The sequence below is a fragment of the Nyctibius grandis genome, chromosome 15 (assembly GCF_013368605.1).
Source record: "Nyctibius grandis isolate bNycGra1 chromosome 15, bNycGra1.pri, whole genome shotgun sequence".
Lineage (NCBI taxonomy): Eukaryota > Metazoa > Chordata > Aves > Nyctibiiformes > Nyctibiidae > Nyctibius > Nyctibius grandis.
The window spans coordinates 213,562-240,884 of record NC_090672.1 but is presented as its reverse complement, the minus strand read 5'-3'; the positions used below and the strand labels follow the sequence as shown (position 1 = coordinate 240,884).

Below are 27,323 nucleotides of genomic sequence, written 5' to 3'. Positions count from 1 at the left end.
CAATGGTCTCCTTTTCTTACTAACAAGATGCTCTCCATGAAGATGTTTGTGCTGACGATATGCTTCATGTAAGTGGGTGAACACTGGATGCTAGAGAGAGTCCAGCGCAGAGCCACGAAGATGATTAAGGGGGTGGAACATCTCCCTTATGAGGAAAGGCTGAGGGAGCTGGGTCTCTTTAGCTTAGAGAAGAGGAGAGTGAGGGGTGACCTCATTAATGTTTATAAATATGTAAAGGGCAAGTGTCAAGAGGATGGAGCCAGGCTCTTCTCAGTGACATCTCTTGACAGGACAAGGGGCAATGGGTGCAAGCTGGAACACAGGAGGTTTCACATAAATATGAGGAAAAACTTCTTTACGGTGAGGGTGACCGAACACTGGAACAGGCTGCCCAGAGAGGTTGTGGAGTCTCCTTCTCTGGAGACATTCAAAACCCGCCTGGATGCGTTCCTGTGTGATATGGTCTAGGCAATCGTGCTCCGGCAGGGGGATTGGACTAGATGATCTTTCGAGGTCCCTTCCAATCCCTAACATTCTGTGATTCTGTGATTCTGTGAACAGCTTTCATTTCAGGAACAGTGAATGTTCATTCTACTTCTTGATTTATGCATAGATAAATCTGAGAATTCCTAGAAGTAGTTTAATGTAATAGCACTAAAATGAACCTAGAACATGTTTCAAATATTAATAGGTGCTGTATAATCTTAATATAATCTAATAGTCAACACTTGTGTCAATTACTGTCAAGGGCTTCCAGAAACAGAAAGACAGTATTCTAAGGCACATTTTATTTAGTAACCTACCCTGTGTTCTCCAGTTTTGATCTGCTTATTCCCCAAGGGCCCACAAACAGGATAGGAACAACTGAAAAGAAAAGGAGTCAATTACAGCCAAGATTGCAGAATGGTTCATACAAAACACAGATATGTTACAGTAGTGCATGGTACAAAGACGTATGCTTTTCAGTCTTCTATGTAGAATTGTACAAAAATCAACCTGATCCTGGCTTTTCCCATTTGTAGATCAAGTACAAAATGAAATTTCACTGTATAGTTGAATCTTGCATTTTCAGACTGATATATGTACATACATATTTATACACACACATACACTGCTCCCCTGTCCAAATCTTCTAAATTCCGGACCCTGAGAATTCAGAATAATTGGTACGTGAGGCCTCACAGACTACCTAAGGCACCCATTGTTAACATTTTTATTTGTTGAACCTTAAAGAGTTTTCAGTGGAGTTACGGAACTCTGTCTAGTTAATTAAAACAACTGACAAAGGTTTGTTTTCCTGGCTTACCTTTCCTGGACCCCTTAATGATAATCTGTGGTCCCCATTCCCCTATTGTTGCTCCCCTCCTGGAGATCACAGACTGCAGACTGAAAAAAGCCCCTGAAATAAAGGGTTACCTCACTATTCCATTGGTCTACAAATGTGTGGGCACAAGCTTCAATACAAGCACAATGCACGTGAGCTACAAAAGGCAGGTGTTCGACTGGATTCTCAGCCCAATAACACACAGATTTTCTGGTGGGTGTGGCAGAAAGGAAAGGAAATGTGGGTCACTGGCACCAGAAAAGGATCTATTCAGGGTTCTCGGACACTAGCTAAGGTCATGAGGAGAGTTGGAGTGTGGCAATAGGGGGAAAGGGCCAGAAGCAAAATACTCTCAGAGATAATAGACTTCTGAGTGGGTAAAAAGGGTCTCACTTGGGTAGGAGATGGCATTGATGCAACAAGTAGGTCTGAGAGAACAATCAGAGCATGGACCACTTGGGAAGGGATCTACACATTCAGGGGAATATGAGGTTGTCACGTGGGGAAAGAGGATACCCAAGAAGATGAGGTGATGTTATTATGTATATTATTCATACTTTTATAGTAGTGAGCAAATTTCTTAACAGACTTGTCCTATTGCAGTTTGAACAAGGAATAAAATTATTAGTCCCTGTTCCAACAAGCTGGTGATCAAAGCAACAAATAGATTTGGAGAGGTAGGAAGAGTGACGAAGCAATGAGACAACACTAACTAGCATGAAAGACGGTGGTCTTGGTGTGTCAGCAGCCTGTATGGTAATACAGCCATATTAATATAGCACAAGGGATCTTTAAAGAGGAATGTGAGAGGGAACAGAGAAATCAAGGCATGGATGGTGAGGAGGACCCTCTAAAGTATACAGTGCAGCAGAGGAGAAAGCCCAGAGGCTTGGCAATGGACAAAGAAGTGTGGTATTATGCTTTGACAGAAACTTTTAATAGATGAGGAAGGATGAGAATGAGCGTGAAAGTGAAGGAAAGTAGTTAATGTCTGATGAGAAAGAAGCAAAAGAGGAAAAGTAGGAATGCCAAAAATGGGATATCATGTTGAAAACTGCAAGCCTGAAAAATAATCCTCACAGCAGCATAGTGGAAGAGTACAGGTAAGGCCAGAGAAAGGATGCTGTAGGAAATAAGACAAGTTCCAATGTGACTAGAGATGCATGAAAAGATTAAGGTAATATCCCACTTCTCTTAAAAGTTGAAATGATTCACTCTTCAAAGGTACTTGTCTTCTTCCTTTGGTTCTGGGGAGAGTCTCCATATTAGTTACCTAAATTTAACCTTGTTAGATAAAATGAATCCTCTCCTCCATCAGGTAGACTAAACTAAAGATTTAAGCACTGTCTGATTCTAAGAACCCACAGGAAGTCTGATATAAAAACACCACTCAGAGCACTGAATGAACACAGCATAAATCATACTGGAGGAGCAGAGGTCAGGAGATGGCATGAGGATGAAAAAAAATAAGAATTCTGTTTTAATCATATGGAGCTTGACTTCATAGATAGATAATAAGGAAAGTTAAAATTTTTTTAATATTAACAACTTGATTTCCCTGTAAGCATAAGGAAGTTTCTCTGGAATACTTGGGACTCATCATTGACTGTGCAGAGAAGATTATAGGAATGTATTTTATCTTTTTAAAAATCAATATGTACCTAGATTTAGTCACCAAATCTGAGCTGTAATATACTGGCATATATGTACATGTGGATTTGATGAAAAAATATTTCATATGTGGAATTTCATGTCTGCCTTGGAACCTGGAAGAACTGCATTTGAGTATCTAGTATTGACTTTGAGGGACCATGTTCCAAGTGATTGATGACTAGTTTGTTTAAGCTTTCCTTATCTCTTCATCATAGGTATTAAATACTGATTTCCATCAAATTGTTTACTACGTTAACTTGATAAAGTTAAACTTCAATATAACTTGAAGATCAATACTTCTGTTTCAGATGTGAAAAAAATAACTTTTTTTCCAAGTATGCAATAAAACATGACTTTCCCCATTCTACATGCTTCCTCAATTAAAAGCAATGATTTTTCCTTTCTGTTCTGATGTAAAAATGTCAGGTTATGCTATAAAATGAAACAGTTCTGATTTAAACAATAGATCAACCTTTTTGTTTTAAACATGAGAAACTAAATTATCCCAAGGTTACAGCACTTGCTTTATATGCATAGACTGCCATTTCTGAAAACATGTGTGTTCCCATTACAAACACCTCTGTTTAATCCTTGTTCTGTACTCTTAGCTCTTTCCGCGTTAATTGTTGTCATGTTGATCAGTAGTGAAGGCTCTGCATTTATCATCAGGGCCTCAGAACTCCTCAGTTTCTCATGAGCCTAGACCAAAACAACCTGAATTTCTTAACTGCTGGACATATGCTAGCTTTTATCTGGTCTTTAAAGACCTAAGAGGTGTGAGGTGCTGAACAGTCTGATAGAGCTTTTCTATTGTTACAGGAAGCTAAATAAAATCTTATTTTGGATTTCAAACTGTAAAACAAGAAAAAAGCATAGGTGTTCTTATTGTTAACAAAAGGAAAAAAATTGACACAACATCAACTACGAGTTTTATATTCACTTGTAACTAACTGATTTAATATTCCAAAATTAAATCTGCCACTGTCAAAATTACTAGGTCTGAGTACTTTTTTATTGATCTTTAATAACAAGATTACACAATGCATGAAGTGAAGCAATCTGTTGTATTGAGATCTTCAGAACAATGCATACAATACTATCATCTCATGCGTATTCGAAACTATGAACATATTCAAATGCTATGAGAAACAAAAGTCAGATATCTTTTAATCTTGTCCAGTAGTAGTAAACACAAGCCATTTCTATAAAAGAGAGTTAAGGTTTCTGAGTTCTTTAATGGATCTTTATTCTTTCAGACCAGATAGTTTTGCCCTAAATTAAGTTATATCTCATGTACTTCAACAGGGTTTTATATCGTGCTTTTGAAACTTTTTTGCTCAGGTTTCCCTCTGTGTGGTATTTTAGATGCTTAAGTCCTGTTCCAGTTCTTGCTTTACGCATTGGCATTTTTCTACAACAATGGTTCTTTGTTAATAAATTAATACAGTCATATTAGAAAAACATGAAAAATGGACTTTTCTGAAATTCACTTAATTCTAGAAATTTCTCCAGTAGGCTATTTTTTTAGATGCTATCCAATTCCCATTTCAAAATTCAAGAGGTAAGGTAGATGTCAAAGAGTAGTAAAGTGAACTGTCTTCATTCCCTGTGATTGTTACAGAGAGAGCCTAGTACAACTTTTAGACAACTAAAACTGAATGACATGAATTACTGTCAAACTGACGGGGAGTTTGCCACAGGCTGGATAAAAATAACCAAAAATTTCCTTTAAACATGTAAATGCTGTAGCATTCCAACTGTAATGATTATGATTTCAATCTTGGCTGCCATTTGCTTAAGCTATTTATGTTTGAGTTTAAACACCTCTTTAAAATCATACCTCTTTATCCTCAGCAGATAATTTTAGCAAGCAGTACAGCACAGCAAATATGGAATAATTTATTTACAACTACATAATTGTCCACCACAATCAAATTTTCTAAAAATAAGTTTTCCTTTGTTTTTAAGTGGGCTATACACCGTAGTGTCACAGTCTTGGATACACAATTTTACATTTAACAAGATAGTTCAATAGACATAGACATGGTGATAGTGAACCAGCTTGCAAAACCATATATTGATAAAAGTTTTACAGTCAGAAGTTCTTATGACCATCCATCCTATCGTCCTCCATAACTCAGACCACTGGTTTTGAATCAATAACTCTTGCAACAAACCTACATATTGTCTAAGAGTACATTTTTTATCTTCATTTAAAACCTTCAAAGGCCTTCAAGTTGAACAGGTAGATTTCAGATGATTATTGGGAATTGGGAAACCTTAATTTTCTCCTTTGTCCAGGCAAGATACAGAATTATGCTCTTTGAGTAAGCAACAAACATAACTGTCAGATTACACGACATAATTTACACAAAATTGTTCAAATGCTTGTAACTAACTTTACATTGTCTTTATTCCATGAAAAATGTCTGAAATATAAAATCTGAATCATGCAGTGTTTCAGATTGTCCTCTAACTCAAAGCACATTTTAGAACTTTAAGGTGAGCTAGGAAGGTGAACTTATAAAAGAAAATTGTTAATATTTAGACATATTTGCCCTGTAGATGCTCTATTACCAAGGTAGAAAATTAAGTTGCTGATAGCACCATAATATTCAGCAATGAGAGAAAATACAGCCAAATATAATCAAATTTCTTCTTGTTATGTCCACTAGGCTACTGTTTTCTTATGAAACAATTCATCCATTTCCTGTATCTGCAGGTCAAACTGAACTGCGACGAATGTATCACTGCTCGTATACCTTTCTTGACAATTGCTGACTTCAAGACAAACAAACAAACAAGAGTTCAGACTTTTTCTTTCTTCATTACAAAGTATCCACCACTGACTCAAAAAAGTACCACAGAATCAAGAACTTGGAAATTGTTATGTACTTACCCCATCCTATCACAATATATGTCTGTAGCAGTCGTCTTTCAGAGAGTACAACAGTTATCAATAATGTATGCAGATAAATTCCTTCTACTAATAGCCAAAAATAATTTGCCCCAACAAAGTAATGCATGAAAAACTGGGCAGTCCTGCAAATGATTACAATCTGTAGAAATGAGAGACCAGAAATCACTGTTAATATAAAAAAGCTCTGAAAAAATCCTCATTTTTCTCTTGTTACTTTAGCAACCGTTTTAGAACTAGCACATGGTTATGATATAACTGTGGTTCGGTCATGTATCTCACAAGACTCTCCTTGCTCCTTGGGAGAGGTTGGAGTGGAGTGTAATGATTTAAAGGCTTCTACATTGCCAGAGAGTTTGAGTGGAGGTGACAAGTAGGAAAAGACAGTGACAGCGTAGGCTGGAGCATGTGTTCTTTGTCATGATCTGCATATCAGAATTTTTACTGATGAGCTATTAAAATAGTAGTCACCATTAACATCTTGCAGGTAATTTTGCTTGTTGACATGGGCAAACTATATTCATACATCATACATCATACAAGTATAATTTATCCAAAGTTGTCACAAATGAGAGATGTCGCTATTCCATTATCTAAACAAGTGCAAGAAAATTAGCACATTTTCCTAGTACAGAAAAGCCTTTAAACTATTTTTTTCTCTCTTAGTGTTCTTTCACAGCAAATATATTGTTTGATAACAGTGTCTTAAAAGCAAGATTTATGTGCGTTGCATTGTGCTATGCATACGAATAGTGAATAAATATAATTGTTATGTAAGTGCCAAATAAATGTGTAGATTTCTTCCTAAGAACTACAGGTGTGAGTTGTTTTGCTTAATTGGATGTTTCTAAATATAACTGTTGATTAATTTGTTGTTTCTATACAAGGCTTCATATAAAATCAATTCTATTACAATTTATCAAATTAGATTTTTTCTTCATTACTCCAAGCTTTATCAGCAAAATTTCAGCATTCAAAGCTCAACTAACAAACACCTCAAAACTTGCTGCCATAAGGCAAACTTCCAAAACTATAATTGTTATGGTCCCAAGCAACACATATTTACTATTAGCAATGAACTAACAAGTTACCTCAGGACTGAGGTATAATATCCATCCAGTTTCATCATTTGGTCTTTTGGAGTAAATATTGTAGTATACAGTGTCTTTTATAAGAACTGCTGTAGCGCGCAAGATAAAAGATGCAAATAAATTCATATGGATGTAGTTTCTTGTGCAGTGAAGTTTTCTGTGGGAGAAAAAATAATGCATGAATCCTCTGGAATATGTTTAATTTGTAGAAATAAAAAAAATATTGTTGTATTCCTATTGTTGCCATCAACGGATTTTGCTTAGGAATTGCTTTTATAATGCTTATTAGGAAAATACAAGTTATTTACATCGGGAGATAAGCAATAAATTCAATTACATGAAAGGAAGAATGTGCATATTGGGGTCTGTACTTTTAAAATGTGTGTAAATTTGTACTAACCTGAGTAAAGAAAGTATAAGGAGAGCTAATACAAGTGAGATGAGAGAAAAATAATATCCTATAGTGTACAACAGCTGTAATGTGGTAAGTAATTTATGTTCTTCTTCCTAGGAACAAAGAAGAAAAATCTGTTATACATGCAGGCAGGTGGGCAGAGCACGAACACAGCTCAGAAACTCTGAGTCTATCTTCTTTGTGTTGCAAGGAAGCCAGGGGAGGTTTCTGATGACTGCTCCCTTCTGATGCCAGAGACACTTGCAGACAGCCTTAGTTTCTTTTTAAATTCGAAGGCACTCATGGTCTCATTTCCAGATTGCTCCTGCACAAACACTGTTCACAGTCTGATTTACGGCTAATCTTTGCCATGATTACATGCCCCAAATGGATCCTAGTGGTTTAATAACTGCAGAGATCAATTCACTCAACCTGTACACACAAATGCAATTACTATGTGTGTGGCCTGGGGACACAGCTACAGATGGGTTGTGTCTGTAGAATTTTGAGAGTCAGCTCTGTCTAGAGTCATTGAAATAGACTGACTGCTGCCATGAGTTCAAAGAAAAAAATCAAAATTATTAGAGTTATCTAGAATGTCTTTGAATGATGAATAAGACCTCAGAGGAGGAAGGGGGGCACTCACACTTTCTTTCCACTTTGCTTCATTTAACATTTCTTCTTGCTAAATTTTTCCATTTATCTGCTTATGTCTACCTCTCATCTGTTCATATCGCTTCTCTAGCGCAAGAAAAGCTTCTCTGCAGAGGGGACACAGAGATACCGGATACGTGACTTTCATAATCCATATTTAGCCTGCAAAGATTTTCTTGGAGCCTGTGTCTTTTCCTCAGTGATTTTGCTCTTTTCTTTGTGAACTGTCTTATTGCTCAGCGCCAGGGATTTTAGTACTGTCTTTCTGCCAGTAGATGTCTTATCAATTTATGCTAATGAGTACTATCTGGATAGTACGGGTGAGCTGTGCCTGCTGGTAGAACTCTCTCGGAGAAGGTGAAAGTGCCCAGGGAGAGCAGTGTGGGTGCAGGAGATTCCCATAGCACAGCCATTGGTCACTCTGCTCCATGAAAACATTCTGAAGGTTTGGGGCCCCAAAAGCAAGGAGGATGCTGTAAATACCTTAATTACTCAACTATCTTGGGTGCTCAACTAAACAAAGGACAGCCTTTGAATTTGGAGAGCGGTAATGGCTGTAAAATAAGCAGGCTCCCGGATGTTCTCACCTCAGATGGCTGGGCCTTGGGATGGGCGGATGCACGGGAACGTAGAGATAAGGGAGTTGCAACAGCTGCCTCGAAGGATGTGACCTACGTGATTCCAGGACTGACTTTGCCAGAAGCAAAGGCCAGTCAGAAGACACAGCGAAGAAGACTACAAGCCTTCATCTGAAGAACCCCTGACGACCACCAGGGAAGATGACTGCACATGCGGAGCGGATATTTGCATATTCATGTTTATGTAAATGAGCTCTCGGAAATCCTATGACTATGTATAACTTTATGGTATATGGTCTCTGAAAGTTTGCCAAGTTGGTGGAGCACTTGTGGAGTAATCCCCAGTGTTGCCCGGTGCCGCTAATAAAGAATGCCTGCTTAACAGTATGTCAAAGTGCTGTTGAGTCTCGTTTATTTGTTTCAATTCAAACAGGCATGAACTGAATAAAAAGCATGTTATCATCTTGGCTGTGGCAGTTTTGTAACACCAAAGCAAAAGAAGTCAAGCTGATTCTTCCAATCTGTGTGGATACTAGCTCTGGGTTATTCTTAATACCTTGGGGCTTTCCACTAAACGTAACAAACAGGTACAAACCCACATTTAGTGTTGGTGGGAAAGCTGGCTAAAGCTTTTAGAGAAATCGTCTGCTTTAGAGATGAATTAATCGTCTTCTTTAGAGATGAATTAATATGTTTCCCACCCACAAGGTTGCGATCCAGTATGGTCAACAAACCGTGGAAAACTCTCAGTACTTATGAATATTTATCACACTTGTATAAATAAACTGTAAGTTTGGAAGTTTGTGTTCTCACTATACAAAGAGTTTAGTAAAAACTTAGTAGTACATGAGGATCCTGAACTAATAGTGTTTAATAAAGTAATCAATAATGTTACTCAATAAAGTAATAAACAGTAACAGTGCTCACACAATAAAGTAGTAAAACCTAAAAAATAATCAACAGTAATAGCACTTACCTGAGACACAATTTTGACATCAGCTAAGCTGAACTTTATGGCAAAAGAAGTTACAAGAAGCTGCAACCAGATAAGCTGCACGCTTTATTGTTATCTGAAATTCTGCTGCCTTCATTGCGAGTCATTGCTCAGTTGTGCAAGCAGGCAACAGGATCAGATCCCTCTTTCATTGCCCGAACTGTCCTTTACCTTAAACCTAGCTCAGGGGGTGGAAGTGAGCTTGCTCGGTTGCAAACTGCCTTCTTGCAGAGAACACGAGCCAGGCTTCTTTGCAGATACAGAGCAAGAGTGTGATTCCCAGCTTCACAAACCAGAGCTTTCATTTCACCTTCAGTGCAAACAGCTGAGCGCTGTCGAGGTGAGAGTACCCGGTTTACTCTTTATTCATCTCGGGAGAGCCATTCCCCCTGCTGAGGAAGCCCAGGGCTTGTTCTGCATGCTGTATCAGACCGGGAAGGATGGCATTTGCTCTATGATGCATCCCCCAGGTCCGTCACTAGCTATATTTGAAAGGACCCGTTAACGGCTCATTAAATGCTAAAAGGCTCAGGAAGTGGCAGGGAATCAAGTTGCCTGGCCTTGACAGACTGCAGCGATTTGGGGCTTTGAATTTAATCTATTTGCTTGTCAAGTTGCAGTCTTTTTCAATGTTATTAAGAGAAATTCAGCACATGTGTGCACTGGACTCTGATTAGAAAATAATTTGTGGCATCTAAAGCAGGAATCTCCCTCCTTAATCTTTCCTCCTCTTTTTCTTCTAAATAAAATAACATGTTTCCATTTGGTAATCTAAATGAAATCTGAACAATTTTTGCAGGTATTCAATGGAAATGTTTTATCAGTTACTCAAGAAGGGATTAAGAAGATTAAAGTATTAAACCATAATATAAAACATACTTACATTTTTTTTGAAATGATTTTTCTCAGAACATTCTGAACTATCACGCCAAATGTCTGTGGAGTTTTCCTTTGTTTGCCAAATCCCTTCATCCAGGCAGACTCTGTATACTTTTCCTACACTTCCTGAAAGTAAACAGAGGTTTAGTCTGAAAGGTCAAAATAAAGATTTCATTTGTCATACATGTTTTAAATATTTCTCCCTTACACCACAGCAATAGACACCACTCCACCCCCACTCAAAAAAGGAATAAAAACACTTTTCTTTTGTCTTTGACAATATATTTTTCATATGTACATAGGACAAAGTAGGAATGTAATCTAGCAGAAATAAATTCCCAGAATGACTTGGTATTTAAAAAAAATATATAGTTACTACATCCAAAAGAAAAGCCTACATCTCACTTTATTCCTTTTTCCTCATTAAGCTCATAAGTTCCATCAAGTATAAGAAGCACACTGCCCAGACTGCGCAGTCAAAATTGTAGGAGGAAGAGTATGGTTTGATTAGGGAATGATAGTTCTCTGAAACACCTGTGGCTGGTGTTTTATTTATGTGCTTTGGGACCTGATCAGCAGGTGGTGTGAACTGATGAAACTTTCTTGGCTTTCACTGTATTGTCCTAGTTTATACTAATTAAGAATTTGCCCATAACATCAGAAGAATGGCATGGGGACCTTGGTTGATGTTTGTTTGATGTGGTCCTCAACGGCTGCCTTCCAATTATTTCTAATCAGACCTGAGGTTTTTTATTCCTTTTTTTTAATTAGAAAGTGTTTAAGGGTTGCAGCAACAAACAGAATATCTCGTTTCACTCAGGATAACTGGAACTGAGAGAACAGCTTTGAGAGCATAGTTCGCTGTGATGGAGCAGGAGCTCTGTGTGGAGACTAGACAATGAAAAAAATCTCAAGGCATCTATGAAGTGTGATCAGAAATCTAATTTCTAGACTATTCTAATTTTTCAGTGCTAAGGCTTGGCAATAGTGACAAACCACGATAAATTTACCTCAAGCTTCCAAGCATTTCTGGTCCAAGTCCATTGGTGTCCCAGAAAAGACACAGCTATGCCTTGGAAATGGGACGAGCAATGGAAATGGGGACCACAAGCAACCCTAACCCCAGTCCTGCAAGATCTCTAGGACAAACAGACAGCTGGGCTGTCTCTAATGCCTCTTCTCCTAAGGTGCTGTGGCGTGGATGTTCCCATTGATGTAGGATCTTCCCACTGACTGGAAAAGGGGAAACATAACCCCCATCTTCAAGAAGGGAAAAAAGGAAGGCCCGGGGAACTGCAGGACAGTCAGTCTCACCTCTGTGCCTGGCAAGATCATAGAGAAGATCCTCCTGGAAACTCTACTGAGGCACATGGAAATCAAGGAGGTGACTGGTGACAGCCAACATGGCTACACTAAGGGCAAATCATGCCTGACAAATTTGTTGGCCTTCTATGACGGGGTTACAGCGCTGGTGGATAGGGGAAGAGCAACTGATGTCATCTACCTGGACTTGTGGAAAGCATTTGACACTGTCCCGTAGAGATCCTTGTTTCTAAATTGGAAAGTCAAGGACTTGACAGATGGGCCACTCGGTGGATAAGGAATTGTCTGGATGGTCGCACTCAAAGAGTTACAGAGAACGGCTGGATGTCCAAGTGGATACCAGTGACGAGTGGCGTTCCTCAGGGGTCGGTATTGGGACCGGTCCTGTTTAACATCTTTGTCGGCGACATGGACAGTAAGAGTGAGTGCGCTCTCAGCAAGTTTGTCAATGACACCAAGATGTGCGGTGCGGTCGACACGCTGGAGGGAAGGGATGCCATCCAGAGGGACCTTGACAGGCTTGAGAGCTGGGCCTGTGCGAACCACATGAAATTCAACAAGGCCAAGTGCAAGGTCCTGCGCGTGAGTCAGGGTGATCCCAAGCACAAACACAGGCTGGGCAGAGAATGGATTGAGAGCAGCCCTGAGGAGAAGGCCTTGGGGGTGATGGGTGACGAGAAGCTCACCATGAGCTGACAATGTGCACTTGCAGCCCAGAAAGCCAACCGTATCCTGGGCTGTATCAAAAGAAGCGTGTCCAGCAGGTTGAGGGAGGTGATTGTGCCCCTCTGCTCCACTCTCGTGAGACACCCCCTGCAGTGCTGTGTCCAACTCTGAGGTCCCCAACATAAGAAGGACATGGAGCTGTTGGAACGAGTCCAGAGGAGGGCCACAAAGATGCTCAGAGGGCTGAAGCACCTCTCCTATGGAGACAGGCTGAGAGACTTGGGGCTGTTCAGCCTGGAGAAGTGAAGGCTCCAGGGAGACCTTCTAGCAGTCTTCCAGTACCTGAAGGGGCTACAGGAAAGCTGGAGATGGACTTTTACAAGGGCATGTAGTGACAGGACGAGGGGGAATGGTTTTAAACTGAAAGAGGGCAGATTTAGATTAGATATTAGGAAGAAATTCTTTCCTGTGAGAGTGGTGAGACCCTGGAACAGGTTGCCCAGAGAAGTTGTGGCTGCCCCCTCCCTGGCAGTGTTTAAGGCCAGGTTGGATGGGGCTTTGAGCAACCTGGTCTGGTGGAAGGTGTCCCTGCCCATGGCAGGGGGGTTGGAACGAGATGATCTTTAAGGTGACTTCCAACTCAAACCATTCTATGATTTTATGAATGAGAATGCCAGATGATGCTGTAACACAGCAGCCCCACTGTGAACACAAATAAAAGCTTCATAACCTGGTGCAATGTTTTACATCTTGCTTTTGTAGACATTTAGGCAGAAAAAAAGAGAAAAAAAGTCTCATGGAGGGAAGGAAGATGCTTTTATGTTTATTATGAAAACTGAATTTGTTCTAAATGGTTGGCAGAAGCAGTTGTTTGGGAGACTAGATAGAGGCTGGGACTCTTTAGCAGCACAAAAAAGGACAAATGATGACATTACAGAACAAACCATGTGCGGGGTGGGCTGGAGAAAGCTAGGATAAGGAGCCTGTAGTAGTCTCCCATAAACTAAAGGACTCAGACACAATTGGTCCTTCCAAGTGGTATTAGAAATGCAGCTAAGAAAGCCACATGTACCTAAGATAGGCTGTGTAGCAGGATTCAGAAATGCTAGGCTGCGGTGGTAGGAATGTCCTTTCATTTCTTTAGGAGAAAGGGAATATTTTTTGCTTTTAGACAGTTTTGCTCCTGAAGATGTTATTCTTTTTGCCTTCCTGAGAGCCTCCCTGCTCCACTCCCTCCAGGAAAAGGCTGCTTGGAAAGCTTGTTTGTTCACCACACCACTTGCTGGTGGTGCAGTATGTCCTACTGGAGGGCTGACTGCTTGGACTGCTGCTTGGTTTGGCTAGTGGGGACCCCAGAAGTTGAGCCTCAGAAGCTGAATCCCAAATCTGTTACTGACAATAAAGACCTGGCAGTATAGTTATACAATCTTGGAAACGTTGCTTTATAGCAGACAACATGGAGCTGTAACAAGCACAGATGGAAAAAAAGGGTAAATAATTAAACATTGACGATAATTTTGTGCCTCAATTCAGAAAAGAGGTGAAAAGAGGTGAGACAAGAAAGCCCTCAGGCACTTCAAAAGACACTGGGACAAGAGAGACCAGCACCATCTGTCCTTTAGCTGGATTCCCAGCATAAACTCAAAGAGAAGTTACCACTTTCACATTACCATTTTCCAACCATGGCAAATATGAAGGACAAGGAACAGAGACATTTCCTGGGGGTGAGTAAGGCCAGCAAACAAATTGATCAAATGTCCCATTACAATGTATTCCTGTGGAGAGAAGCAAATAGAAGTTTTACAAAACGTTGTTCGGACAATGGACAATCACGAAAGCCATTGTATACTGTTCCAGGTAACCTGCAAGCTACTTCAGAGTATTTACAAGACGTAGCAGATGAACTTTGTGCATTCACTGTGCAATGCTCAGTGCACATTGCAGAAACGGCTGCTACCCTTCTTCCTTGGATCTACACAAAAAGCAGCAAGTTTTATGTGCTTCATTGTGAGATAAGGGTGTTGCTCAAAATCATCCTGAAACCTCTGTTGTCCAAACATAACAGACAGATTCCAGCTGTGCTCTCACTTGCTATTTTTGGTACATGCCTCAGACTTTTTGCTGATAAATGGAAGACGTTCCACCTTTCATGACCGCTGTGACACCGGTTCTCAGCTCAGACGACTGCCAGCTTTTCAGATAGTGACTCCTCATAGTCTTTGGGAAGCAGAGGTTAGGGAGCTGGTAATATCTCAGACTAACTTAGTTTTAAGCTTCACACGTATCACAACACTCACAGGACTCAAGGTTAAGATATAGCATTTGAAAATGTAGAATTGAAATAGTGCAATCAGATTGCAGTAACATAAAATAAAATGCATTAATGGCTTCCCTAGTCTCTTGGTTAGTTTCTGTCTTTCTCCTAGGATAAGTTGAAGTTTTCCTCTCTTAACTTAATGCTTTTGCCCATGCAAAGCTAGAAGAGTATATCCTCTTTGTTTTCTGTAATACTTAGCAATACTTTTAGAAACTTGCATGGGAAGATGAATACAGGAAGCAACAAAGATAGCTGTGTGCTATCTCACCAGCATCTTTTTGGGGCGCTTCTGCTAAAATGCAGAGCACAATATGTGCATTCTTAGTAATTCCCTTGCACCTTTGAGGCTGAACATCTGTGGCCACATCTACCTTATGACCTGTGTAGTTGTTAACATTTGTAGCTGCATTTTTATTGTTTCTTTTCTTGATCTGATCAAGGTTTTTAGTGTGAATTGTGTAGACTGCCAGGAGAAAAATAGTTTTTTCTCCAATTCCTGAAAACTAGAGGTCTGAGTCCCTGTGGTTCTCCTGATCACCTGCTGCAAACTACTGACTTCTGTTATCTTGCCATGTGTCACTGCTTTTGGCCTCCTGGGTGATCTGGCTTAGTTTTAATTGCCACCAAAAGCCACCATTCTCTGCCTTCCCACCATAATACGCTCTTCTTTTGCATCGTGCTAAGGGTTTCTGCACACCAGGTTTTCACCACAGATCATTGATCTCTAGCTTCTCACTACTGTTTCTCTTTCTTTCATGACAGATTTAGTTGTAAGCTATCCTGCAGGTGTACTGGCTGGGCTGATCTGTGCCTTGCTTCCTTTGCTTTCCAGAAAAACTTTTGTCCTCTCTGCAGTTCTCATCACTTTGCCTACTTGTCCCTCTGAGTGTAGTCATATAGTCTGTAATTTATGGCAGCTTCTTTGTCTGACCTTTCTGTGTTTTCTCCTTTCTTATTTCCCACAGACAAAGTAAGCAGAAAAAGACAAGACAAGAAAAAAAAGACAAGAAAAGACAAGAGAAGAAAGACCAAAAAAAATCATAGAATAATTTGGGTTGGAAGGGGCCTTAAAGATCATCCAGTTCCAACCCCCCTGCCATGAGCAGGGACATCTTCCACCAGACCAGGTTGCTCCAAGCCCCATCCAACCTGGCCTTGAACACTGCCAGGGAGGGGGCAGCCACAACTTCTCTGGGCAACCTGTTCCAGGGTCTCACCACTCTCACAGGAAAGAATTTCTTCCTAATATCTAATCTAAATCTGCCCTCTTTCAGTTTAAAACCGTTCCCCCCTTGTCCTGTCACTACATGCCCTTGTAAAAGTCCATCTCCAGCTTTCCTGTAGCCCCTTCAGGTACTGGAAGACTGCTAGAAGGTCTCCCCGGAGCCTTCACTTCTCCAGGCTGAACAGCCCCAACTCTCTCAGCCTCTCTCTTCACAGGAGAGGTGCTCCAGCCCTCTGATCATCTTTGTGGCCTTCCTCTGGACTCGTTCCAACAGCTCCATGTCCTTCTTATGTTGGGGACCTCAGAGTTGGACACAGCACTGCAGGGGGTGTCTCATGAGAACAGAGCAGAGGGGGGGAATCACCTCTCTTGACCTGCTGGTCATGTTTTTTTTTGATGCAGCCCAGGATATGGTTGGCTTTCTGGGCTGCGAGCACACATTGTCGGCTCCTGTTGAGCTTCTTGTCAACTATCACCCCCAGGTCCTTTTCCTCAGCGCTGCTCTCAATCCATTCTCCACCCAGCCTGTATTTGTGCTTGGAATCACCCCAACTCACGTGCAGATCCTTGCACTTGGCCTTGTTGCAAACTTATTGCCTTCATGCAGTTTGCACAGGCCCACCTCTCAAGCCTGTCAAGGTCTCTTTGGATGGAGGAAAAAGGGGAAGGGGAAGAAGAAGGTGAAGGGAAAAGGGAAGGGGAAGGGGAAGAGGAAGGGAAGGCAACATAGCGGGTCCACTTAAACAAGGGCTATCCTATCTTCTTCAGAACCACAACTGACCCAGTGTTTCCAGCACGCTCTCCTGAAATACCATAGAATAGCCCAGGTTGGAAGGGAACTCAAAAAATCATCTTGTCCAACCTTTTGTGGGAAAGGAAGCTTAGATGAGATTATCTAGCACCCTGCTCAATCACATCTTGAAAATCTCCAGTAATGGGGACTCTACCACATTCCTGGGGAGGTTGTTGCAGTGAATGATTGTTCTCACTGTAAAAAATGTCTTTCTTATAGCAAGGTGAAACCTCTCCTGGTATAACTTGTACTCGGTGCCCCTTGTCCTCTCCATGTAGCTCTTTGTGAAAAGAGAGCCTCCATCCTCTTTGTAGCCACCCTTTACTTTGATGAGGTTCCCCCTGCACCTTCTGTTCTCCAGGGTGAAAAGATCTAACTCCTTCAGTCTTTCCTCATAGGTTAGGTTCTCCAGCCCTTCAGTCATCTCCATGGCCCTCCTTTGGACCCTCTCCAGTCTGTCCGCATCTTTCTTGAATTGTGGGGACCAGAACTGGACACAGTACTCCACATGTGGCCTGAAAAGCGCTAAGTGGAGTGGGATGAGCACTTCTCTGTCTCTGCTAGTAATGCCCCTGCAGATATAGTTCAGGATCCGATTTGCTTTTGCTGTGACAGCAGTGCACTGCTGACTTATGTTCAACTTCTTGTCCACCAGGACTCTCAGGTCCCTTTCAGCAAGGCTGCCCAGCCACACAGATCCTAGCTTGTACTGGACTGTTCTATTATCACAGAATCACAGAATCACAGAATCACAGAATGGTAGGGGTTGGAAGTGACCTCTGGAAATCATCTAGTCCAACCCCGTGCAGGGTCACCCAAAGCACGTTGTACAGGGTTGCATCCAGGCAGGTTTTGAATATCTCCAGAGAAGGAGACTGCATACCTTCCCTGGGCAGCCTGTTCCAGTGCTCTCTCATCCTCAAAGTAAAGAAGTTTTTTCTCATATTGAGGTGGAACTTCCCATGTTTCAGCTTGTGCCTGTTGCTCCTTGTCCTGTTGCTGGGCACCGCTGAGAATAGTCTGGCCCCATCGTCTTCACATCCACCCCTAAGGTATTTGTATGTATTGATAAGATCCCCCCTCAGTTTTCTCTTCTCCAGGCTAAACAGCCCCAGCTCCCTCAGCCTCTTCTTGTAAGAGAGATGCTCCAGTCCTCTGATCATCTTTGTAGCCCTCCAAAGGACTCTCTCCAGTAGTTCCTTACCTGTCTTGAACTGGAGGGCCCAGACCTGGACACAGTGCTCCAGGTGTGCCCTCACTAGGGCAGTGTAGAGAGGGAGGACAACCTCCCTCGACCTGCTGGCCACACTCCTCCTCATGCACACCGGGACACCATTGGCCTTCCTAGCCACAAGGGCACATTTGCTGGCTCATGGTGAACTTGTCCACCAGAACTCCCAGGTCCTTAACTGCAGAGCTGCTTTCCAGCAGGTCAACCCCCAACCTGTACTGGTGCATGGGAGTTATTCCTCCCTAGGAGTCTCTCTGTGCAGTTGAGGGGGTGAGGTAACAACCAAGCAATATGACCATGAGTGTATCGGCTGCACACAGGAGCAGAGACCTGCCTATAGCCAGTGAGTTCAAAACACAAAGCACAGTTTCTCTCTTAATCTTTCCTTGGTGAATGCAGTCACCTTTGTCCCAGCTACTTCCTGAACTTCTCCAACTACTCAAACCAAGGGCGTGTCACCCTCTCCTAAAGACAGACATCTAGCTGAGCAGACTTTATACTTTTAAGAGTGAAACAATTAGAGATTATAAGATTCCCTGTTGCCAAACAGCATAAAACTTAGAGCACTTAACCAGAGATAGGAGGTGTGGACTCAGTTCCTCCCTCTGCCAGTTTTCAGGAGAAGACACTGTCCTCTGAACCTATGCTGCTCTTCAACCAAGAATCCAAAAGCCATGGAAGCAGGAAAATAAATAAGGGACTTTAAACTAATGGTTATAAGTGTCAGGTGAACATGTGTTTTAGCTTATTAACCTAATGACTGTATCATAAAATGCATAAGCAGTCCTGTGAGAAGAAAGCAGCTCCCCAGCTGCCTTGACTAGGCAGAAACCAGTCTCTGTCTTGCCTCATGTGTTTTGTGTTCTTTTCTGCCATGGCTCAGTTTCTAACATATAGAAATGGGAGACATCACCTTTTCCCTGGATGGTCTGTTGCCTTGCGGTTAGCATAATTTCCAGGAACATGGGTTTGACTTCCTTCAGGCTGAAAAGGGAAGTGTAAACTGGACCTCTCCATCCAAAGGACATTGTTCTTGCCACAGCTGCTAATGAGTAGCAGCTACCTCTTGACCACGCACTCAGTGCCGTACCATAGTGGTAGCCCAGCACCAGCTGTTCAATGGATCATTTCTGTGTACGGTCTTGTTTTACATATAGGAACATAATATGTTTCAGGACAAAGGGACCCATTAACTTCATGATTGCATGTTTGCATGTCTAGTTACAGCTGAATGTTCTACGTTTAGAACTTAAGAACAGATACACAGTTCTGCAAAGTAAGTAAAAGAATATTTACATATTCATCAGTGTTACTTAACATGTTGCTTTATGGTGCTGTTTGTTTCCTTACCAGTATCTACAGTTGATTCCTGCAGCATGTTCAAGCATTCTTGTTTATATTTGTTCCATCCAGTAGTGGTTTTTTCCAGCAGAGATCCTTTGGCCTCTGAGTGAAAATACTGGACATGAGGAAAGTCAGTTAGAATCTTGTGGTATTTTAGTGGCAAGTTTCCTTCCACTATAATAAATTTAAGAGGAAAGGAGAGAAAAGGAGAGAGGAGAGGAGAATGGAGGAACAGTAGGTAAGCAGGGAAGTAGAGACAGACCTCTTCCTTCTCCAGGAAACTACTAGTGAAATTTCTTCAGTTGCTGTCTTTGCCTGAAAAAGAAATGTATTGCCATGGTGCTATATTACCACAGAAATCTATTCAACTTGTATAAAGTCCCTGTTAAAAGATCCACACAGATATTTAATTGCTAGGACCTGTGGGCATGCACCAAAAACATTGGCATTTTGTTCCTCCACTATAGAAAATGGATGCTTATCTTCACAAGTTTTACAATCTTTCCAGGCTTTTTACCGTCAATTTATGCCAAGATAATCTAATACTCTCATGTATTTATGTTTCTGCTAGATTTATTTATGAATCTGATTGATGACAATTTTGAGGGCTGTTTATTTTTAGAGTATTTTTAAAGATAATATGACACATCTGGTTGAGTAGTACAGTAAAAAAATTGAATAAAAGATTAATGAATAAGCAATGCTATTTAGCTACTAACACCTTTTCTCCGGTGCATTCTGTACTCCTGCCCAGCACTTCACAGACCACTTCTTTCTCCAACAGCAGCAAATATGCCATAACATCTTTCTTTTCCTCATTTTTTTTGAGAAAACACAACTGTTTTCTTAGTTTTACTTACCCATCTGAACCAACTATGTTCAGCCTTTTTTGCCTGGATAGGGCACAGTTTTGCTGTCCTCTTGTGTCCATAAGGGAGAAGAGTCTTTGCCCTCAAGACTTCTCACGTAGTGAAATAGAGCTTTATTTTTTTCCCTGCCATGGAGCATTTCTTTTTCCCGTGTCAAAGTTTTCTCCGTGTAAAACATCTCACACAAATGGATTTTTATATCCTGAGCATTTGTAGGTATTTTTGTTTGTTTGTTTGTTGTTTTAGGTATTTTCAAAGCTAGTTTTGCCTAGGTCTTCCTGTTATAGTGACGACCCCAGAGGAGGTCAAGAATTTCTTTAAATTCTGAAAAGCTAGATTTCTGGAAATAATATGATCTGGAAAAATTGCGTTGATGGGATCTGTTTAGAGAGAATAGAAATAAAAACACTTCAAGAACAATCTCCCTTTTACTAATGTAGTCTTGAAGACAGGCTCGACTTTGGATTTAGTCAGTTAATGACAGCAGATTTTGAGGAGTTCCCTCTGGAAATCAACTATCCTATGATTACAAGAGCTGCCTGCTTTTCTTGGCTGCTCCAAAATTGGTGTCTCCTGGCTCCTTGCTCTGGCTCTTTCTCTTTACCTGCTGCATTCTGGAAGCTTCTGTGCCCAAATGCGTTTAGCTGCTTCCAAAAGCAAGAACAATCCACCCTCAATCCACAGGGTCCTACCCAACCTATCACCCGCTCTCTTTTCCGGGTGAAGATAGGCTGAGAACACAAATGAAGTGAAAAAGTTGTGTCAGTGTCTAAATGGGCATTTGCTCTGATGGACAAATTCTAGCAGGTTGTATGGGAGAGGATGGCTGCATTTATAAGACATGGATGGCACTGCGGCCACAGAAACACACAGAAGAAACACAGAGGTTGAGGGGATTGTCAGTGGTGTTTGAAAAGGGAATGAGAGAAGAGGCTTAGGAGCCCTGCTTGGGCATGCTGACCTTAAGTCACTCCCTTGGCATTGGGAAGCAGATAAGCAGAAAGGAAAGAGACCTAGATGTTAGCATGAAAGGGTGAGATCACGGATGTAGATCAACAGTTGCTAGCACAGAGAATTAAATTTTTCTCCACTGATAAAATTACTCGTAATATAAAACCTGCTCTGCTGTTAAAGAAAAAATAAAAAATTCCAGCTATAGACAGATTTTAATAATGATTTTATATGTAGTGACTGATGTGTTTAGGATGTGGTGGACATCTGTGGCATGCACCTTATCAATGTAAGGGTTGCAGTTGTCCTGAGGGCACTGTCATATTTTAACTTGCTTTCTGTAAATATCCATCTTTCTGAAACATCTTCATCACACAACACTGACTGCAGAGGTCATAGCTCATAATTACTGTTTAGGAAAGGAATGGCTAAAAACAGAAGAGTTAAATGCAAAATTGCTTGGTGATGTGTTAGATTTGGACTGTTGAAGAAATGCCCAATTAGGAGCAAGGCAGTAGAGAAAGGATAATGCTAGATACTGTTTACAGTTCAGTATCAGCCTGATGACTCGATCATTATTTATCCAGGGAAAAGAACATCAGCCTAAGCAGTCTCTGTGTAATATGCCAGCTGGTCTCCTGAAACTAGGGCTTTGACAGGCCAGAGCCAGCAAGTCGTCAAAGAACACTGTCACTATAAGTCACCAAAAATGGAAAATTCACTACTGATTGAAAATATCACCAATTGTAGTGACCAAATTTTGGAGAGCAGACTAAATATAAGTTTTCTGAAAAGCAACAATCCTTATACCAAAGGATGCTTTTCAGCTCTCCAGGGAAGATCAATTTCCTTTTGTCTGGACTAGATCCTTTTTGGAAACTGCCTTTCACACGTGTGGTTGTCCTGAGCTTGTCTGAGCTTGGTGATGTGCCAAGGGCTGAGATAAATAACCAGGACAATATATGGCTGTGAACTTCACCTGTATCTTTTTCTTCAAACCTCTGTTTGCTGGAAAAATAAAGAAAATCATATTTATTTACTTTCAAAACAAGAACAGTAGAGAAATTTAGTTACCTGTTATATGAGACCACTCTTTCCTGCGTGTTTTTGCTGTGTAAAATGTTGCCTGCCCAATACTCTGCTTTTAGTCTCTCAGCTAATTTCCAGACACCCTACTTTAAATTCCAGGGAGTAGAAAAACCATAATTATTCTTCCTCTGATGGGCTTACAAGATAAGGAGAGAATATTTACAGCAGCCATGAGAAAAGAATGCATGTTTCCAAAATAAAAAGCATCTTGACATTCCCCTCATGTAGGCCTCAAAATGCTGGGAGCCAGGGAAGATTCTTCAGACACTCCTGGGTCAGTGAACCTCACTTGAAGAGGCAAAGACGTGGAGATGACGCATTTGTGGAAAAGACTGCTTGATTTGAAGGGTAACACTTCAGTTTCTAACAAACAAGTGCATTAGCCAAGGAAATAAAAGGAAAACTTAACAGCTGCTACCTGGCTGCTTGTTTGGTTCCATTTCTGGAGACAAAGTTGACATATAGTCATGAAAAAGCTCACTCAACAAGACTGAGGAGCTGTTTAGGCATAAACGACAGTTTTACATCACTTCCTTATGTAATTGTCAGTCTCTGCAAAGCTGCAGGCAGAGTCAGATAGCCAATATCTGGTCACTATTGATGTAAATATCTGTAAGATGCTTGGTTTTCTACCATAAGACTTTCTGATAAAAAAAACAAATGAAGTCGATATAAAATCAGAGCTGAACCTGACAAAGAGCTGTCAGCTGCCCTCAAAAGTTAATTTGAAATATTGTTAGAACAACATACAAAATACTTTAAATTATTAATCAGAAAATGTGCAGATGATTGAAATTTAACAGAGGAGCAGGCAATGACCAGTTAATAAGGGCCATTTAGATCACAGAGAAACATAAACCCCTCTGCAGAGCATGCACTGTGATAGACCTAATGCAAGATTTTCCTCCTAGAAGCCACAGCTGGGGGATGTATGTCAGGATTTTTTGACAATTTATATTTAGTTGTAGAAATGAAGTGACATGAGCCACCTGTAGAAAATGTTGCAGTACAGGAGAGTATTGACATTTCTGGAGTTGTACATACAAGGGAGGATATTGAAAAGGAGTACAAGATAGTATTAATGAGTAGTATTTGTCCCTGGTGCAACTCTGCCTGGATAATATGACTAACTCTGATGGTCATACCTCAAAAGAGATGGCGATAAATTTGCAAGTTGTAAGGAAAGTGCTGAAGTGGCCTTAATCATTAAGATAAAAGACTAAGAAATCCCCATAGATTTATCTTATCAAAGATGAGCAAACCATGATGGCAGCAACTTGTGAACTGATCATCAGCTACTTATACAGGGACTGCCAAAAGTAGATTAAAAAAAGCAAGCTTGCTGTTCATACATGACTATTCAGTCTGCAGTGGTCTCCATTCTCTCTGGAGAAAATCTATAATGACATAAGTATAGAGAAAGGCTGAAGAATTCTGGCAGTGCCTTGCAATGAGGAAATCAGCTTGCTTTCCCTTCTTGGCTTGAAAGGGATTGATGCAGGTGCCCCAGACAGAAGAATTCAGTGTTTTCTGCAGCAGGACATCCTGTTATGGCTTTTCTGCATTAAGTGCACTAGAGAGCTATTCACTGTCCAGTGAGAAGACAAACTGTGTGGGCTGAGAATAGGGCACTAGCCTTAAGAGGGAAGGGGAAAGTAAGGAACTGGGACACCTTGATGTCGTATGTCTGTTTAGCTAAGTGAAAATGATTAAAAAAAAAAATCAGAGAGACAGGCTTGCCTCTGCATCTTACACCTATGTCATTATTATTCTTCAGAGAGGGGTGCAGTTTCTCTCAGAAAGAGAAGGGTCTGCAGTCTCGGTCAATGTGAAGAGCACAGCCATCACTGCTGAGGTCTTGGAGGCCTTTCCTGCTTTTTCCACGTGTGGGAGAAGGCCCAGTCCTGTGGGTATGTTCTGAGAAGAACCAACAAATTGCTCTCTGTATCTGACACGGGTCTGTGATTACAGGCGCTAGTGAAGTTTTATTATGATCTAAGTTTTGGGCTACCCACTGCTATCAAAATTTAGATACAATGCATTCTCAGCAGTAGAATTACAAGCTTTCAGGTAAATTTACCATGATCTCAAGCAGTGGCAACATGCAGCTCAGTGTGGCTTTTGATCTCAGTTTTATGTTTCAGTTGACATTCAGCCACTAGCATTTAAACATGAGTTCCGACTCAGAAGAAATTAAACTCCAACGTCCAAGACAAGCTCAGAATGTCCATGACCTTTTGCCCTACACTGGACATCAATTCAGGCTATCTAAAGTTTCACTGGTAGCAAATGAACTGCCTCAGCCTGCAAGCCTGGCACCCCACTCACACCGAAGTTCACCTGTACTGAAATTTAATCGGACTTCCGTTTGGTTTGCTTAGCACCCACAAACTGCACCAAGATGACACCACTGTTTAAAAATATGTTGGATGCAGCAGATAATACTGCCTGAAGCTCTTGCTTAGGAAAAGGATTATAATAATAAACCTGCAAGGTTGCAAATAGACTGGTTTAAATATATTATTTTCATAACTGACCATGGTATAATTAGGATTTCACCCTTTTAATTTCTTATACTAAGCTAATGGTAAAAAAAAATGTTCTGTTTATTCAAACTATGCTATTATGGACAGAAAAAAACTTTAATTTAGGTATAAACTAGAAATAAGAGCTTAAATATTTACTTAGTCTTTTAGCCATGATCCTGGTTTATTCTAACTGATATTTTTCCTATCTATATTCCTGTTTGCTAGAAAATATGGATATAGTGATTTATGATTGTTACTTTAAATTTTTCTTTCTTATTAAATAAAATTTAAAGAAATACAACATGTTTATTTAAACAAGTTACAGGAATCACTATGACAAAGTAATTCACTGTGATTTATAGTCTTGTAAAGTTTTGATCTCACAGAAGTAATTCAGAGATTTTTCTGTTAGCATTGATGGAACCAGTGCTCTGGCTGAGGTGTCCTACAGATTTAAGGTTTCTCACAAACCTGAGAGTTGTTTCAGTTCTATATTCATTTATGTGAGAGAAGCTCTAGAGTTGAATTATACTATGATTCTATAGAAAAACAGTAGGAATATTTTCTATTCAAAAAACCCAGAATATGTGTCTCCTGGTAACTTTTTCTTCATAAAAATGCTAGGAACACAATTACGGTCTCTACAGCAAATACACATGCAAACCTACTTCCTTAGTAACCCAGCTAAAGGGAGGACGGTTGGATAGAAATACCTTATTACTTTCAGTTTAAAGTAAGCCTGTCAATTACACTTCTTTATTTCATAGAAATGTACCCTAAATCTATATCTTAATTTTATTCAGATTAATTGAAATTTACTACATCTTAGTAATTTTTTTAAATTTATTGAAATTAAGGTTGATAGTAATAAATAAATAATGATTAAAAACATATGTGAAAATTTCCTTGAGCTGAATTACACAGAGATATTTTGTCATTAAATACCTAAAACTCTTCTAAATTATAAGAAAATATAGACAAAGAAGTAAGCTTTCAGGGTTTTTTTATAGATTTAGAAAGAAAAGAATTGAATGGTTTAGTAGATCTCTACAAGAAATAAAAGTAGAAATTGCATACAGATTTACCAGCCTTCTTTAAGAATGAAACCAGTAACATCAGATTTCACAAATGTGAGATTCAGTGCTCAGCCCTCATACAAGTCTAAAAGGCTAAAACATAGTGCTAGAAACAAAGCAAAGCTGTTTTTAGAACAGGGGAAAAGCAGTAGAAAAGAACATGATTCACATAGTATTGACACCTGGTATGAAAAATGAAAAATAAATATAATTCAATGCTGATCAATATTGGTATGACAAGAGATTGTAGAAACAGATGTAAACACAATTTATTCACTGTACGAATGAGCATTAAGAGAAGAAAATTGTAATAAATGACCTAGAGTGAGTTCTAATACAAAACTCTACAGCTTCTCAGTCAACATTTCTCATAACTAATTTTTAATAAACAAATTGTTATGTCAGAACTATTTTTGAAACAAACATGATGCCTGTGAAAGTTAAAATGTTGTGTGATAAGAATACACTTTTATATGGTCCATTATTAATTACTGAATTAACTTACCTGTTTCACTAGAAACAATATCATGACAGAGCTGGCAGGTGTGGGAGATATTCTGGACCAGAGTCCCATGATGGAACAGAGAACAAAAAGTGTCACCATGCCCATTCTACTAAATTGGTCTCCAATATGCTGCTATTTCACTCTACTACAGATCAGTTGTATCACTCTGTCCTGTGAAAAAAAAGTAAGAATATCTTCTTTTATGAGTGCAGCTGTTTCATGAATCTTCTTACAAATAGATGAGGAAGTCTACTTAAGGTGTCTAGGCTTGCTAGACTCTAACTATGTTTTGTTTTTCTCATTAAAGGCAGAGAGAATTTACTCTAAACTTCACAGAAAGTCTGCTTACTGTAGTTTGTCCTTTAGCCAATAAGAAGTCAGAAAACTATTAAGACATTAAAGGGCTGACCCTGCTCCCTTGAAACTCCATGGGAATTTTGCCAGTGGTTTTGCAAGAATGGAATCCAGCTCCATAAATACATACATATATTTATGCACACCTCATAAAACCACTAAAATACGCCCTAGAACACAGAAAAACTTTGTTTAGGAAGCTTACTGAATCTAGTTGACTGTTAGGAAACAGCTCAGTAGCAGCTGTTTTTATCCTTTCTGATTATATTTGTCAAATATGTACAGTGAGTGCAGGATCAGGCAGAATCTAAATGTACAAAAAAATGATGTTACAAGCAGTTAAAGTTTTACTACAATTCTTGTGATATTAAGTGTTTTTTTCACTGTTTCAGCTGTGAGGTTGGAGAATCTACCAATGATTTTCAGCTTTTATTTTGAAAAAATTGTTTGCAACTTTTCTAGTTGTAGAGAAAAGCCTGAAAACATTAATAAATCTAGGTGTTATACAGGCTCGGGAAATAAAACCATTTATAATATAATAATGTTAGGGTCTAGCTTATGATTGTCA

At 40.1% G+C, this 27,323-nt stretch overlaps 1 protein-coding gene across 1 annotated transcript in view; it reads right to left on the bottom strand.

Moving 5' to 3' along the window:
* GLP2R (glucagon like peptide 2 receptor) overlaps nucleotides 1–26,506 on the bottom strand; it is a 44,391-nt gene extending 17,885 nt beyond the window's left edge. Inside the window, exons 1-8 of the mRNA XM_068413416.1 lie at nucleotides 26,402–26,506; nucleotides 19,390–19,483; nucleotides 14,144–14,248; nucleotides 10,485–10,610; nucleotides 7,386–7,488; nucleotides 6,986–7,142; nucleotides 5,877–6,036; nucleotides 804–864 (exon numbers count right to left, since the gene is read on the bottom strand). Coding sequence (XP_068269517.1) covers nucleotides 804–864; nucleotides 5,877–6,036; nucleotides 6,986–7,142; nucleotides 7,386–7,488; nucleotides 10,485–10,610; nucleotides 14,144–14,248; nucleotides 19,390–19,483; nucleotides 26,402–26,506 — 911 coding nt within the window. The remainder of the gene's footprint in view (nucleotides 1–803; nucleotides 865–5,876; nucleotides 6,037–6,985; nucleotides 7,143–7,385; nucleotides 7,489–10,484; nucleotides 10,611–14,143; nucleotides 14,249–19,389; nucleotides 19,484–26,401) is intronic.
* Nucleotides 26,507–27,323: the final 817 nt, after the last annotated feature.